The sequence below is a fragment of the Anguilla anguilla genome, chromosome 11 (assembly GCF_013347855.1).
Source record: "Anguilla anguilla isolate fAngAng1 chromosome 11, fAngAng1.pri, whole genome shotgun sequence".
NCBI lineage: Eukaryota > Metazoa > Chordata > Actinopteri > Anguilliformes > Anguillidae > Anguilla > Anguilla anguilla.
The window spans coordinates 12,268,092-12,282,561 of NC_049211.1; the positions used below are offsets into that span (position 1 = coordinate 12,268,092).

Consider the following 14,470-nt stretch of genomic DNA (forward strand, 5'->3'; position numbering starts at 1 on the left):
CACTTGAATCTGGTGTTTATTGTTGGTTGAAAGGACTAGTATACAGTTATATAATAATTACATGCTGCAATTATATTATATTGTGATTAGAATGTAATTTCTTAGCCATTGTACTTGCTGATAAAGGTGCACATTTATGGTGTTACAGTAAGATATACGGTGGAGGTGATGCAAGTGAAAAAATTAAATTTAAGCAAAATAGTAACAGATTATATAGCGGTAAATGTGGTTATTTTTGTCTCATTATCATGTCATTGATGAACAACCTATTAATGAATGCATTGAACTTTGGTTGGATTTGTGTAATAAATGATGCAAAGAACCAATAGGTACATTTTCTCTTAATTTATTCATTCATGGAGATCACTCTTAGAGTGAAACATATCATGGTTTGAAGACCTCTTCAAGACACAAAACAGCTCACAGCAGAGCTTTACATTTTACAAGCATCTTTGTAAAAGACAAGAGACGGTGTAAAGTTTCAACACTTTAACAATTCTCACTCAGTAATGAGTATTCATATTTAGAGCACAATTTTTAAACCCAGAACAAAAACAGAAAACGTCTTTAACGGGAATCTTAATAGGAATTTATGCCAGTACTCAAGCTCCAGATGTGGAATTATTATTTTGCATAAACATTTCTTTTGCTACAAAATCAAATTATTCCTTCTCAGAAGTTTTTTTTTTCACATGCAATAAAATGCATGCCTGGAGATTATATACAGAAGAGCCTACATAATTGCCTTCACAGAAGCATTTTTTCCCCAGATACAATCAACATCAACACTTTAAGATGATACCCAGTTTGGATAAAGGGTTCATCGCATTCATGTATGGAGTCTCAACAAAAGACAAAACATTGTTCAGTCATTATTAAATAACTATAGAAACATGGAAATTTTCCATGAAATGAACATGTCTTATTTCTCAAGAAATAAGATATTTAATGTTCCTGAAATATTGGAAAGAGCCATTCAGTCTTTCTTGGGCTTTCTCTTAATGAAAGCAGAGTATTAAACCTCCTGCAAGTGCAGGAGAGGAAGAACACTTCCTACATCCGGAGAATCGCTGTCCATGCCCATCTACGACAGGCATGTTCAATTCTGTTGGTCTGACAATTGTGACACAGTCTGCAGGACTCTACCAGGGCCTCCAGAGGGCGCTGCTGGCTGGAGTGTCCTCTTTGCTGCTGGTGTTGTGTGCTGGAGAGCTCAGCTGAGGCGCTGCAAACTGAATCTTGCTCTTGTCAGAGGATGGCTGAGGGTTCTGGAAATGGCTCAGCAGTCTTCTCTGGGACGGTGTCTTCACTTCACAGCGAGACAGGAAGCTGACAATCTCTTGCGCACACCTGGAGTAGCCCTCACTGACAGCTGAAGAGCAGGATGTGCTGTTCGCTGACTGGTGCTGATGCTGCCGTCTCAGGAAGCAAACTGTCATCTCCAGGATGTCGGCTTTCTCCTGCTTGGAGTTGGAATTCTGGCCACGGAACTCTGGGCCCAGGAGAGACTTGAGCTGCTCGATGCTGCTGTTGATTCGATCTCTGCGCATCTTTTCAACCAGTGGCTTTCTCAGCTGCAAGAGAAAAACAGGAATAATTTTAACAATCTAACTCTTGATTAAAACATTAATGCCTGCATATTTGTACAGAATTTAGGCAATTTAAAGTGATCGATGAATTACAATGTCCTTGTTTATTTACCTTGTTAGCCAGAGTCAGGTGCTCATTGGAATAGTTCATTGCTGCAGTGACTGTAGGTGCCATGGTTGCTGTGTCTCTGTGTAGAGGCAGTCTGAGATGCACTGGTCCACTCTCTCCTATTTATAGTCTGTAATCTCCATATGAATGTGTGGGTCTGGGTCTTTTTGGAGTTTCTCACAGTGTTCAGCCAATGGCAGAGCTGGAGAGGACAATGAGGAATGCGGAGCTGCCACATGCTGAATGAAGTGCTTACTGCAGGGGGACAATGAGCACGTCTCAGGGGAACAGGTGGAGGGGAGGGTGATGGAGAGTGACCCACAGAGCGCTGTGTGAATCTGGGAAAGTGCTGACCCTGTAAAGAGGGCAGATCTGCTGCCTGATGTTGGGATCAATGACAGTGACAGAGACACGCTCATCATTATAAAGTGCACGTGTGGAACTGACAAATATATAAACTCTCAACCTTACAGCAGGTTCAACCAGACAAGCTGACTGACTGAGTTACATGATATTGTGATTCAGTGGGAATGGCAGTGTACCCTAATGACACAAAACATGCTTTAATTATTATTTTATGCTCTGTCAGGTTGCCATGTTTTTCAACATTGTTATACAATAATGATGAAAAACATTAATAATGGGTATATATTAGTACATCCTTGTAGGCCAGCATAAGGAAGAGGCATATGAAAATAAGCAGATGTGTGAACGTCATTAAAACCTGATCTTGGTCTCAGACATTTGCACACCGGGATATATGGTTCTGTAATGATTCATATGTTATGTGTGCTCACAAAATATTTTTTAGCCAATTAAAATTGGTTGATCATTGCACAGTCAGTTTCATAAAAATATAATTTATCAGGCTGGTACTGTGGGTGATAGTCTGCATTTTTTATACTTGTATGAAATAGCGAGCATGCTGATGTGGAGTGACTAGAAACACAGTGTTCTATTGCCTCCTGGTTTCTGGAAGTGGTCAGTGAGCAGCCTGACTGCTGGCAGTCCAGATGTCACAGGTCTTTGGGCTGCTAGTCAGTGTGAGTAGAGAGCTGCTCAGAGTTTCCCACACTGAGTCCTGTGTGCTGTGGTCAGTGCAGGACAAAGACAGTCCAGTTTGAATGGGCCATTAGTGATGGTGATTGGCTCTGTGCTGCAGTACAGAGAGAGGCAAATAACAAAGGCCATCTGGAGGGGAAAACTATCAGTGGATGATCCTGCTTCAGCCCTACATCACCTGAATGTGAAACTTTCAAACAGACATATGTGTAAATGGGAAAGATGAAGGACTTTCCATGGATCAGTATTCTTTTGAATATAGCCATTTCATCTGAAAATATTCCAATATAGAAATGCTATTTTTTTTTTAAATTATTTATTTGAGCATGCACTTCTAATAAATATGTCCATCACATACCTGTTCAGAGTGAGACTAAAACTTGATTTGCTCACATTAGAGAGTAGCTTCCCCTTTCATCCTCTGTGTACAGCCAAACATCAGCCTCTGGTGGGACTGAGGCTGTTAGTGATGCTGGAAGTGTGACTCTGCTCTCCTGAGCTTTCCCACACTCTGTCCATTGAGAAAAGTCTCACTGAACAATAGAAGTGTGCCCACTTAAATGCTAATTCCTTTTCATGACCCGCAGAGTGTCCAACAAGCCCCCTGGGGTAAGGCTTGTTAGAGAAATATTCCTTTATAAAGAGGCAGATAAACACAAACATTTAGAGAGAATGCACCCCCATCTGTAAGTGTTGATTAGCACAGGTCCTAAAGGAGAAAACAAACTGCCAGAGTTTCATTAAAGTTCTTAAGAACCATTTCATACAGTCAGAACTACAGGATAATGATGTGAAAGAAAGACAAACAATCTCAATCTCCACCCCTCTTTAACCTGAGCTGGAAGGTACATGGATTTGGCTATCTAGATTTCTGTTAAAAGTTTCCTTCATTAAATGTTCTCTCTGGCCTTCGATGACCTTAATTTTCATGTTAATTTATGACACATATTTTTGTTTGTGATGTCTGTGAATGTGCTCTTAAAATAATCAAAATAACAATTTGACAAATATTTAAAAATTAAAAATGTTTAATAAATATAAAAAAGTAGTACTATAGGTGCTGGCTCAACCCACACCACACTGAACCGTATTGCACACTCAGTAATCTTTATTCCCTGGGTGTTAGTCTGTGGCCTCAGCAGCTTTTGTCCCTGTTGGGCTCTGAGAGTGAGTTTTCCTCTGTTTCCCACACTCCGTCCATTCACTGCACTCAATGGAGACACAAAAGACGTGTGTCTTATTACACATCACATTAGCTGTGGGGTTGGATCCCACATTGTGTGGGCAGAAGGTCTTACGGCTGGCCGACCACAAAAGCACCAACTGGCCACTGAGCCGTTTCAGCCAAACAGCTGCAGTATTACAGGTGAGACAGATATATAGCCACTGGATTTTATACCCATTGTATTTGAATGTTACTTTTGGAAACCACTGGCTTCAATTTAAATTTCATGAGATCCAAGTTCCCTAAGCAGAGAAGCCTGGTTCGTTATCAAATGAGAACTAGCCTAAATAAAATGAATGCACTTAAAAATATTGTTAAGTAAGGGTGCAATTATGTGCCAAATTAATATTTAAAACTGTTGCTAACTAACAGACTTGTTTAAGGTCTTTTATTTTCAAAAGCATTAGCTAAAGATTAGCAACTGAAATTAATCTTGAAAGTGGTAATAATATGGCTAAATGGCCTTTTAGCACGTGGAATGTTCTTTAAACAATATGGTGACATAATGATTGCATGCAGCAATTGCATTAAATTGTGAGTAGAGTGTAATTTCTTGGCCATTGTGCTGGATTATGCAGGTATGGAGTTGTAACATTACAGTCAGACTGACTCTAGAGGTGATACAACTGAACAAATTGAATTTAACAGTATATACCATTGTTATTTATGTCACATTATAGTGTCAATGATGCTCAACATATCAATGAAAGTATTTGACATTTGTAATGCTGACTGACACCTGTATTCCTGTTTGATTGGATTTGTGTAATAATAAATAATGCAAAGGACCAATAGATACATTTTCTCTTAATTTATTCATACATTGAAATCACTCTTAGAGTGAAACACATCACTGCCAGTTTGAAGACCTCTTCAAGACACAAGACAGCTCACAGGGAAGCTGTACATTTTATAAGCATCTTTTCAAAAGACAACAGAGAGTTTAAAGTTTAAACACTTTAACAATTATCATATAGTAATGAGTATTCATTTTTAAAGGACAATTTTTAAATCCTAAAAAAATAACAGAAAACTTCCTTCACGGGAATCTTAACAGGCGCCAGTATTCAAACTCCAGATACGGAATTATTACTTTGCTAAAAGCATTTCTTTTGTGCCAACATCAAATTTTGCCTTCACAGAAGTTTCTTTTTTTCATATGCAATAAAATTCATAGCTAGAGCTCATATACAGAATAACCTGTATAATTGCCTTCGCAGAAGCATTTTTTCCCAGATGCAATCAGCATCAATACTTTTAGATGACACCCAGTTTGGGTAAAGGGATCATCCCATTTACAAATGCAGGCTTAACAGCCGACAAAACATTGTTCAATCATCAAGTAACAATAAAAACCTGAAAATTTTACATCAACCAAACATTTCTAATTTGAAAAGAAATAGTTAAGATATTAAGTATCCACCAAATATTGGAAAGAGCCATTCAGTCTTTTTGGGCTTTCACTTAATGAAAGCAGAGTAGTAAACCTCCTGCAAATGCAGAAGAGGAAGAATACTTCCTACATCCTGAGAATCGCTGCCCATGCCCATCTACGACAGGCATGTTCAATTCTGTTGGTTTGGCAATTGTGACACAATCTGCAGAACTCTACCAGGGCCTCCAGAGGGCGCTGCTGGCTGGAGTGTCCTCTTTGCTGCTGGTGTTGTGTGCTGGAGAGCTCAGCTGAGGCACTGCAAACTGAATCTTGCTCTTGTCAGAGGATGGCTGTGGGCTCTGGAAATGGCTCAGCAGTCTTCTCTGGGACGGTGTCTTCACTTCACAGCGAGACAGGAAGCTGACAATCTCTTGCGCACACCTGGAGTAGCCCTCACTGACAGCTGAAGAGCAGGATGTGCTGTTCGCTGACTGGTGCTGGTGCTGATGCTGCCGTCTCAGGAAGCAAACGGTCATCTCCAGGATGTCGGCTTTCTCCTGCTTGGAGTTGGAATTCTGGCCACGGAACTCTGGGCCCAGGAGAGACTTGAGCTGCTCGATGCTGCTGTTGATTCGATCTCTGCGCATCTTTTCAACCAGTGGCTTTCTCAGCTGCAAGAGAAAAACAGGAATAATTTTAACAATCTAGCTCTTGATTAAAACATTCAAGCCTGCATATTTGTGCAGAATTTAGGCAATTTAAAGTGATCGATGAATTACAATGTCCTTGTTTATTTACCTTGTTAGCCAGAGTCAGGTGCTCATTGGAATAGTTCATTGCTGCAGTGACTGTAGGTGCCATGGTTGTATCTCTGTGTAGAGGTGGTCTGAGATGTGCTGGTCTACTCTCTCCTATTTATAGTCTGTAATCTCCATATGAATGTGTGGGTCTGGGTGTTTTTGGAGTTTCTCACAGTGTGTAGCCAATGGCAGAGCTGGAGAGGACAATGAGGAATGCGGAGCTGCCACATGCTGAATGAAGTGCTTACTGCAGGGGGACAATGAGCACGTCTCAGGGGAACAGGTGGAGGGGAGGGTGATGGAGAGTGACTCACAGAGCGCAGTGTGAATCTGGGAACGTGCTGACCCTGTAAAGAGGGCAGATCTGCTGCCTGATGTTGGGATCAATGACAGTGACAGAGACACGCTCATCATTATAAAGTGCACGTGTGGGACTGACAAATATATAAACTCTCAACCTTACAGCAGGTTCAACCAAACAAGCTGACTGACTGAGTTACATGATATTGTGATTCAGTGGGAATGGCAGTGTACCCTAATGACACAAAACATGCTTTAATTATTATTTTATGCTCTGTCAGGTTGCCATTTTTTTCCAACATTGTTATATAATAATAATGAAAAACATTAATAATGGGTATATTTGTACATCCTTGTAGGCCAGCATGGGGAAGGGGAATATGATAATAAGCAGATGTGTGAATGTCATTAAAACCTGATCTTGGTCTCAGACATTTCAGCAGTAGACTAAAAATGTGCACACCGTGATATATGGCTCTGTAATGATTCATATATTATGTGTGCTCACATTGGATGGAAGAAGTAAAGAATCAAAATTGGTTGATCATTGCACAGTCAGTTTCATAAAAATATGATTTATCAGGCTGGTACTGTGGGTGATAGTCTGAAAAACTATCAGTGGATGATCCTGCTTCAGCTCTACATCACCTGAATGTGAAACTTTCAATCAGACATATGTGTAAATGGGAAAGATGAAGGACTTTCCATGAGGCAGTATTCTTTTGAATATACAGCCATTTCATCTGAAAATATTCCAATACAGAAATGTAAAATTGTACAGATTATTTATTTGACATTCATTAGAACCTTTTACAGTTCTAATGGATGTCCATCACATCCCTGTTCAGAGTGAGATTTAAACCTGATTTGCTCACATTTGAGAGTAGCTTCCCAATTCATCCTCTGTGTACAGCCAAACATCAGCTGCTGGTGGGACTGAGGCTGTTAGTGATGCTGGAAGTGTGACTCTGCTCTCCTGAGCTTTCCCACACTCTGTCCATTGAGAAAAGTCTCACTGAACAATAGAAGTGTGCCCACTTAAATGCTAATTCCTTTTCATGACCCGCAGAGTGTCCAACAAGCCCCCTGGGGTAAGACTTGTTAGAGAAATATTCCTTTATAAAGAGGCAGATAAACACAAACATTTAAAGAGAATGCACCCCATGTGTAACTGTTGATTAGAACAGGTCCTAAAGGAGAAAACAAACTCCCAGAGTTTAATTACAGTTCTTAAGAAACATTTCATACAGTCGGAACAACAGGATAATGAAGTGGAAGAAAGACAAATAATCTCAATCACCACCCTCTTTAATCTGAGCTGTATTGTAAATTTATTTGGCAATCTAGATTTCTGTTCAGTGTTTTCCTCATGAAATGATCTCTGCCTTTAGATTACCTTATTTTTGTATGTGAATTTTTTAAACATATTATTTGTGATATCTATGACTATGCTCAAAATGTCAATTTGATCTAAATACTTCACCTTTTTATCAATGTAAGCTAGCTGTACTGGAGTATCTGGCTCACCCCACACTGAACCCAACAGTCTTTTATTTATCAAAAGCTATAGGATTCAAGGCGAGGTTCCCTTCAAGATTTTACACATACAGCAGCAAGATGACTTTATATAAAATATATAGTTGGTGTAAAAAATTTAATTGTACCATATTGCACACTCAGTAATCTTTATTCCCTGGGTGTAAGTCTGTGGTCTCAGCAGCTTTTGTCCCTGTTGGGCTCTGAGAGTGAGTTTTCCTCTGTTTCCCACACTCCGTCCATTCACTGCACTCAATGGAGACACAAAAGACGTGTGTCTTATTACACATCACATTAGCTGTGAGGTTTGATCCCACATTGTGTGGGCAGAAGGTCTTACAGCTGGCCGACCACAAAAGCACCAACTGGCCACTGAGCCATTTCAGCCAAACAGCTGCAGTATTACAGGTGAGATAGATACACTGCAGTGGGATTTTATGTAAATGTTTTTTTGCAACAAATTTAAAAAAATAATGGACTACAACTGTCTACACTTAATCAGATACATGACCCATATGCAAAGAAGGCAGTGGAGTTCAATTTATCAAGCAGAAATTTAAAAAATGACTGTTTAAGTAAAATATATGTGTCACTACTTGCCAAAAAACTTTATACTGTGGCCAACTGCCATGCACTTTTCAGGTCTCGTAACTTTCCTTAAATATTAATGTTTGGCGTCTGCACTGATAAATGATTTGCATGCATGTCTATTCACAGATGTGTACAATATAATACTTAATTCTAAGTGCATGGTATAAAAAATTACAATATTATTAAAACAAGATTACCATGTAAAATTGATATCAAATGGTATAACAATGCGGCTAAATTACCTGTCAACATGTGGAATGTGCTGAGAATGCAAATCATTTGGTGTCATAATAATTATCACATGCAACAATTACATTATATTGTGATTAGAATGCAATGTACTTGGTCGCTGTACTTGATTTTGCAGGCGCGTAGTTGTACCACTACAGTCAGACTGACTCTGGAGGTGATGCAACTGAACATATTTTAGCAGAATATATACAAACCACAGTAAATATCATTATTATTGATTAATATAATGTGTCACATTATGTTGCCATTGATGCTCAACCTATTAATGAATGTATTTAAGATTTGTCATGCTGACCGACACCTGAATTCCTATTTGGTTGGATCTGTGTAATAACAAATGATGCAAAGAAACAAGAGATACATTTTCTCTTAATTTATTCATTCATGGAAATCACTCTTAGAGTGAAACATATCATTGTTTGAAGACCTCTTCAAAACACAAGACAGCTCACAGTGAAGCTGTACATTTTATAAGAATCTTTGTAAAAGACAAAAGAGGGTGTAAAGTTTCAACACTTTAACAATTCTCACTCAGTAATGAGTATTCATTTTTAAAGCACAATTTTTAAATCCTAAAAAAAAACCCAGAAAACTTCCTTAACGGGAATCTTAACAGGCATTTATGCCAGTACTCAAGCTCCAAATATGGAATTATTATTTTGCATAAACATTTCTTATGCGACAACATCAAATTTTGCCTTCACTGAAGTTCTTTTTTCACATACAACAAAATGAGTACATATAGGTTACATACAGAATGGCCTATATAATTGCATTCACAGAAGCATTTTTCCACAGATACAATCAACATCAACACTTTAAGATGATATCCTGTTGGGATAAGGGTTCATCTCATTCACATATTGAGTCTCAACAGAAGACAAAACATCGGTTGCATATTTTTCAGTAACAATAAAAATATGGAAGTTTTCCATTTAACGAACATTTCTTATTTAACAAGAAATAGTTAAGATATTAAATATTCACCAATTATTGGCAATAGTCATTCAGTCTTTTTGGCCTTTCTCTTTAAGAAAGCATAGCATTAAACCTCCTACAAGTTATAAGAAATAAAAATTCAATAACTTCACTGAAAAAAATAAAAAGGTTATTATAACCAACTAATGAAAATAGAAGTAATCTATTTTAACTGATTAACTTCCAGTAAAGATGCTTTCTTACAATGAAAACAATAATTTAAAGAAGAACTCTTCCTACATAGTGAGAATTGCAGGCAATGCCAATCTCATGTAGAGTGGCATGTTCAATTCTGTTGGTCTGACAATTGTGACACAGTCTGCAGGACTCTACCAGGGCCTCCAGAGGGGGCTGCTGGCTGGAGTCTTCTCTTTGCCGCTGGTGTTGTGTGCTGGAGAGCTCAGCTGAGGCACTGCAAACTGAATCTTGCTCTTGTCAGAGGATGGCTGAGGGTTCTGGAAATGGTTCAGCAGTCTTCTCTGGGATGGTGTCTTCACTTCACAGCGAGACAGGAAGCTGACAATCTCTTGCGCACACCTGGAGTAGCCCTCACTGACAGCTGAAGAGCAGGATGTGCTGTTCGCTGACTGGTGCTGGTGCTGCCGTCTCAGGAAGCAAACTGTCATCTCCAGGATGTCGGCTTTCTCCTGCTTGGAGTTGGAATTCTGGCCGCAGAACTCTGGGCCCAGGAGAGACTTGAGCTGCTCGATGCTGCTGTTGATTCGATCTCTGCGCATCTTTTCAACCACTGGCTTTCTCAGCTGCAAGAGAAAAACAGGAATAATGTTAACAATCTAACTCTTGATTAAAACATTAATGCCTGCATATTTGTACAGAATTTAGGCAATTTAAAGTGATCGATGAATTACAATGTCCTTGTTTATTTACCTTGTTAGCCAGAGTCAGGTGCTCGTTGGAATAGTTCATTGCTGCAGTGACTGTAGGTGCCATGGTTGTATCTCTGTGTAGAGGCAGTCTGAGATGTTCTGGTCCACTCTCTCCTATTTATAGTCTGTAATCTCCATATGAATGTGTGGGTCTGGGTGTTTTTGGAGTTTCTCACAGTGTGCAGCCAATGGCAGAGCTGGGGAGGACAATGAGGAATGCGGAGCTGCCACATGCTGAATGAAGTGCTTACTGCAGGGGGACAATGAGCATGTCTCAGGGGAACAGGTGGAGGGGAGGGTGATGGAGAGTGACCCACAGAGCGCTGTGTGAATCTGGGAAAGTGCTGACCCTGTAAAGAGAGCAGATCTGCTGCCTGATGTTGGGACAGAGACAGAGCAGAATACTGGATGCAGGTTTTTTATGTGTTGGAGATTTAACAATTATGAAAGAGTGATGAAATGAATCTAGTTATTTCCTCTTATATACATTTAGATCTTACGAGAAGATCTATTAAGTTGTCCTCATTTTGTATTTGTGTTTGTAAGAATATAATTTGGGTAGTTATAATTAATCTAATTAGTAATTCATTGCATGAACAAATATCCAGCTCACATTCAAGAAATCTATTTCAATTACTTTGTATCCAAACCCTGAGCTTTCAGGGTTTGGATACAAAGTCATGCTAAATATCATGCTAAATATCTGAAATAGTCATGGTAAATATCTGAAATAGTCATGGTAAATATCTGAAATCTCAGATCTCAGATCCCAGCTCTGCGAGACTGTCTCCATGGTAACACCTGTAGCGTAGAGCATCGCTCCTGGTGCGAGACGCTCGAGCTGAGGCTTTGGCCGTGACTCAGGTTGCAGAGCGTCGGCCGCGTCCATGGAGACGCCGGCAGCTGGCTGCCATACGAGAGCGTGCCACTTCCCAGCCTCACAGCCCCGCCCCCTCAGAACGTGGAGCCGCTCAGACACACCGCTTCCCACACTTGGGTATTAATGACCCTGATGCAGGCACACAAAAGAAGCGTGCCCAGTGAAACTCCCCCATCACCCCCCTGCCACACCCCCTACCCCCCCCCCCCCCCCCCCCCCCCCCCCCCCCCCCCCCCCCCCCCCCCCCCACCCCCACAGATTAAGGGAGAGTGCTTGAGTGCATGCTGGTAGGCCATCTGGATTATAGAGAACCACCACTCACAACTCACATCACTGTTCACTCATCTGTTTTAATATAATTCAATTTTTAATGCCTTAAATTCATTTAGTAGCAGCAGAAATAGTAGAGTAGTGCTTTTTTTGTGTTACTTTCTTCCTCTTTTAGGATGGATGAAAATTGATATTAACTGTTGCCTGTCCGACTTCATGTAATTGATCCTATTAAGAATAAAACAAAATAATCTTTACACTTTTTTAAACATTTTGTTGGTGAATATCAAATATTTGAGGGATTACTGCACAGTGTATAATAGCACAAATGAGTTGGTTGCTAGCTGGTATTATTATTATTATTATTATTATTAATGTATTTATTTCAGTGAAATCAGATGAGAACTGTGTGCATTACATGTAACCCTCTGGCAGATGTTTGGTCACACTTTCCCACCAATATCTGTCCATGGAGGATAGCTGTAATCTGGAGGGAAGACATGTTCACACACTTTCACACACTGCCATTAATATGTAATTTGACAGAAGGCATTAAAATGACACCCTTCCACCTGTTCACTGGGCTTTGCTCCATTATACTCACGATTAAAAGAGGCCATTCAAGCTCTGAGTATTGTCACATGATTGGAGCTCTCTGATTGGCTCCAATGTGTGAGAACCAGTGTCACGTGTCAAGTCTGGCTATAAATGCTGGCCGTTGAGGAACCGCAAAGTCAGAGAATTTGCAATCCCCAAACCTGCAAACGGACTTCCAAACCGCAAAACTGGCCAACTACGCCTGCTTCAGTCTTCACGGCACCATGAAGGACCAGCAAAGCCTGTAAGTACAGAGCAAATGTTTGGTTTTCTTGTTGGTAACAGAGCATAAGAATTTTGCAACTTGCAATGAAATAGGCTTCACAGCGAAACCATACTTATCGTGTCATGTCACCTTTTGTTGCAGGTGTAAAATCATGAGCTTTGAGAGAAAATGCTGCAGTGGTGTGGAAAGACTGAGAGCTGCCCTTGAGGGACACCTACAGAGTGGAGTGCCGAGCTTGGACCTTTGGGAAAAGACTCTGTCCTTCTTCACACCAAGAAAGGCCATCCTGTCTCACAACGGCTATTCCAGGGGCGCCCGCGATGTCCTACGCCTGTTTCCTTCGGCTGAGGAAGACCTGCTGCCCTTGTGCTGTCAGCAGTGAGCTCCAGAGGTCAAGGTCAAGGGTCAAAGGTTGCCTCTGACTGACCTAAATGATCTAACCTGTGCTGAAAGCTCTAGGCAGGTTTCAACAAGGACTACATGAAAAAACCCAAAATACAGTAACAAAGTGAAAGAGATACTGTATATGCTTTTAAGTTATGTTTTTCTAAATTTTCATGAAACTTTTTTTTTTTTTTTGCTTTGATGCAAAAATATGTTTGTTCTGCACACATATGTTAACTACAAGAGTCTTTTGTAAAGACAGATTTGTTTGAGTTAAAAGTACCGTTATTACGGCTATTTTGATATTAATTATGAATGTGATTGATGTACATATAAGTACATTTTATAAAAAGTAGGCCTTTGCAGAGAATTACGTAAAAGCATAAAAATCATGCAGGTGTTGCATGATAAATTATGCCAGAGTGCAGTGCTGCTGCTAAACCCTATCTTCCTTTGTACAAAGGAACAATGCTATGTCTCTAATGCTTGTATGCCAATGCATGTATTACAGTCATTATGAGAGTCTTTGAACCATATATTTTATGTTTTTTTAATTTCAAATGAATGTAACTGTGTGTTTTAATATCAACTGAGACAGTACTGTGATTAAATTAATGAATTATATCACAATAAATCTTTCATAAAAGTTAATCAGTTTTCTGTCCTTCTGTGCTACATCAATTTCTCTTTCGAGGCCTGCCATATCTTGCACACAACAGCTCTCACCTATAAAAATTTGAGTCTAATTAACATAACTGTATGAGGCCACTACATTAGCTTGTAGATATGATGGACTATTCCTTTAACTTACTTGAGAGAACTTTGAGCTGTAGAGTAAGTTATAAATCATGTGTTACTAACTGTTAATAGAAAATATTAATCTAATATTTAAAACCTCTCTTAGAGTGAAGGTCAAATGTAAAATTGTATATCATTCAGGAAAAGCTCTAGTCTAACATTTAAAATACACATTCCTTAAAATCTACAAGTTCACTGTTTTGACGTCATTTGGGAAAGTGCAGTGCAGTGTATAACCACTGTGCAGACTGGTGGTGATTAAGAACTCTGCTCATATTTGACAGGAAGTGATATATAATATGTTGCTAATGACAGAGCCTAGTGGAAAGAGATTGTTATGTCCACATATTCCACTAAGAATGAGGAAACAATTGTAGCACAAGTTAGTTATAGTTTTGTAGGATTATGCCTCAAAATAGACTATTTCCAAAGGATATAAGGCTGCTGATAACAGAAAAAATATAATAATGCAGCTTTAAACAAATTACTGACAATTCTATTGATTGCTTTTCCCTGTGAACATTTATCATCTACTCTTTGTCTTGCCTTTATTATAACAGACACACCATTTCTTTATTTTTGTGAGATCGTTGGCTACTTGGTTTCTATTC

The 14,470-nt window shown here is 39.5% G+C and overlaps 3 protein-coding genes across 3 annotated transcripts; all 3 read right to left on the reverse strand.

Moving 5' to 3' along the window:
* Nucleotides 1-654: 654 nt before the first annotated feature.
* LOC118207542 (transcription factor HES-5-like) lies at nt 655-1,786 on the reverse strand. Its single transcript, XM_035381215.1, has 2 exons — nt 1,702-1,786; nt 655-1,574 (listed from the first exon to the last, which is right to left on the reverse strand). Exons 1-2 carry the CDS (start codon nt 1,762-1,764, stop codon nt 1,143-1,145), a joined length of 495 nt encoding a protein of 164 aa, XP_035237106.1. The 5' UTR covers nt 1,765-1,786; the 3' UTR covers nt 655-1,142.
* A 3,009-nt stretch (nt 1,787-4,795) lies between these two features.
* Nucleotides 4,796-6,236, reverse strand: LOC118207583 (transcription factor HES-5-like). Its single transcript, XM_035381322.1, has 2 exons — nt 6,159-6,236; nt 4,796-6,031 (listed from the first exon to the last, which is right to left on the reverse strand). The coding sequence occupies exons 1-2, from the start codon at nt 6,219-6,221 to the stop codon at nt 5,594-5,596; spliced, it is 501 nt and encodes a 166-aa protein (XP_035237213.1). The 5' UTR covers nt 6,222-6,236; the 3' UTR covers nt 4,796-5,593.
* A 2,961-nt stretch (nt 6,237-9,197) lies between these two features.
* LOC118207544 (transcription factor HES-5-like) lies at nt 9,198-10,781 on the reverse strand. The gene is made up of 2 exons (XM_035381217.1): nt 10,706-10,781; nt 9,198-10,578 (listed from the first exon to the last, which is right to left on the reverse strand). Exons 1-2 carry the CDS (start codon nt 10,766-10,768, stop codon nt 10,147-10,149), a joined length of 495 nt encoding a protein of 164 aa, XP_035237108.1. The 5' UTR covers nt 10,769-10,781; the 3' UTR covers nt 9,198-10,146.
* Nucleotides 10,782-14,470: the final 3,689 nt, after the last annotated feature.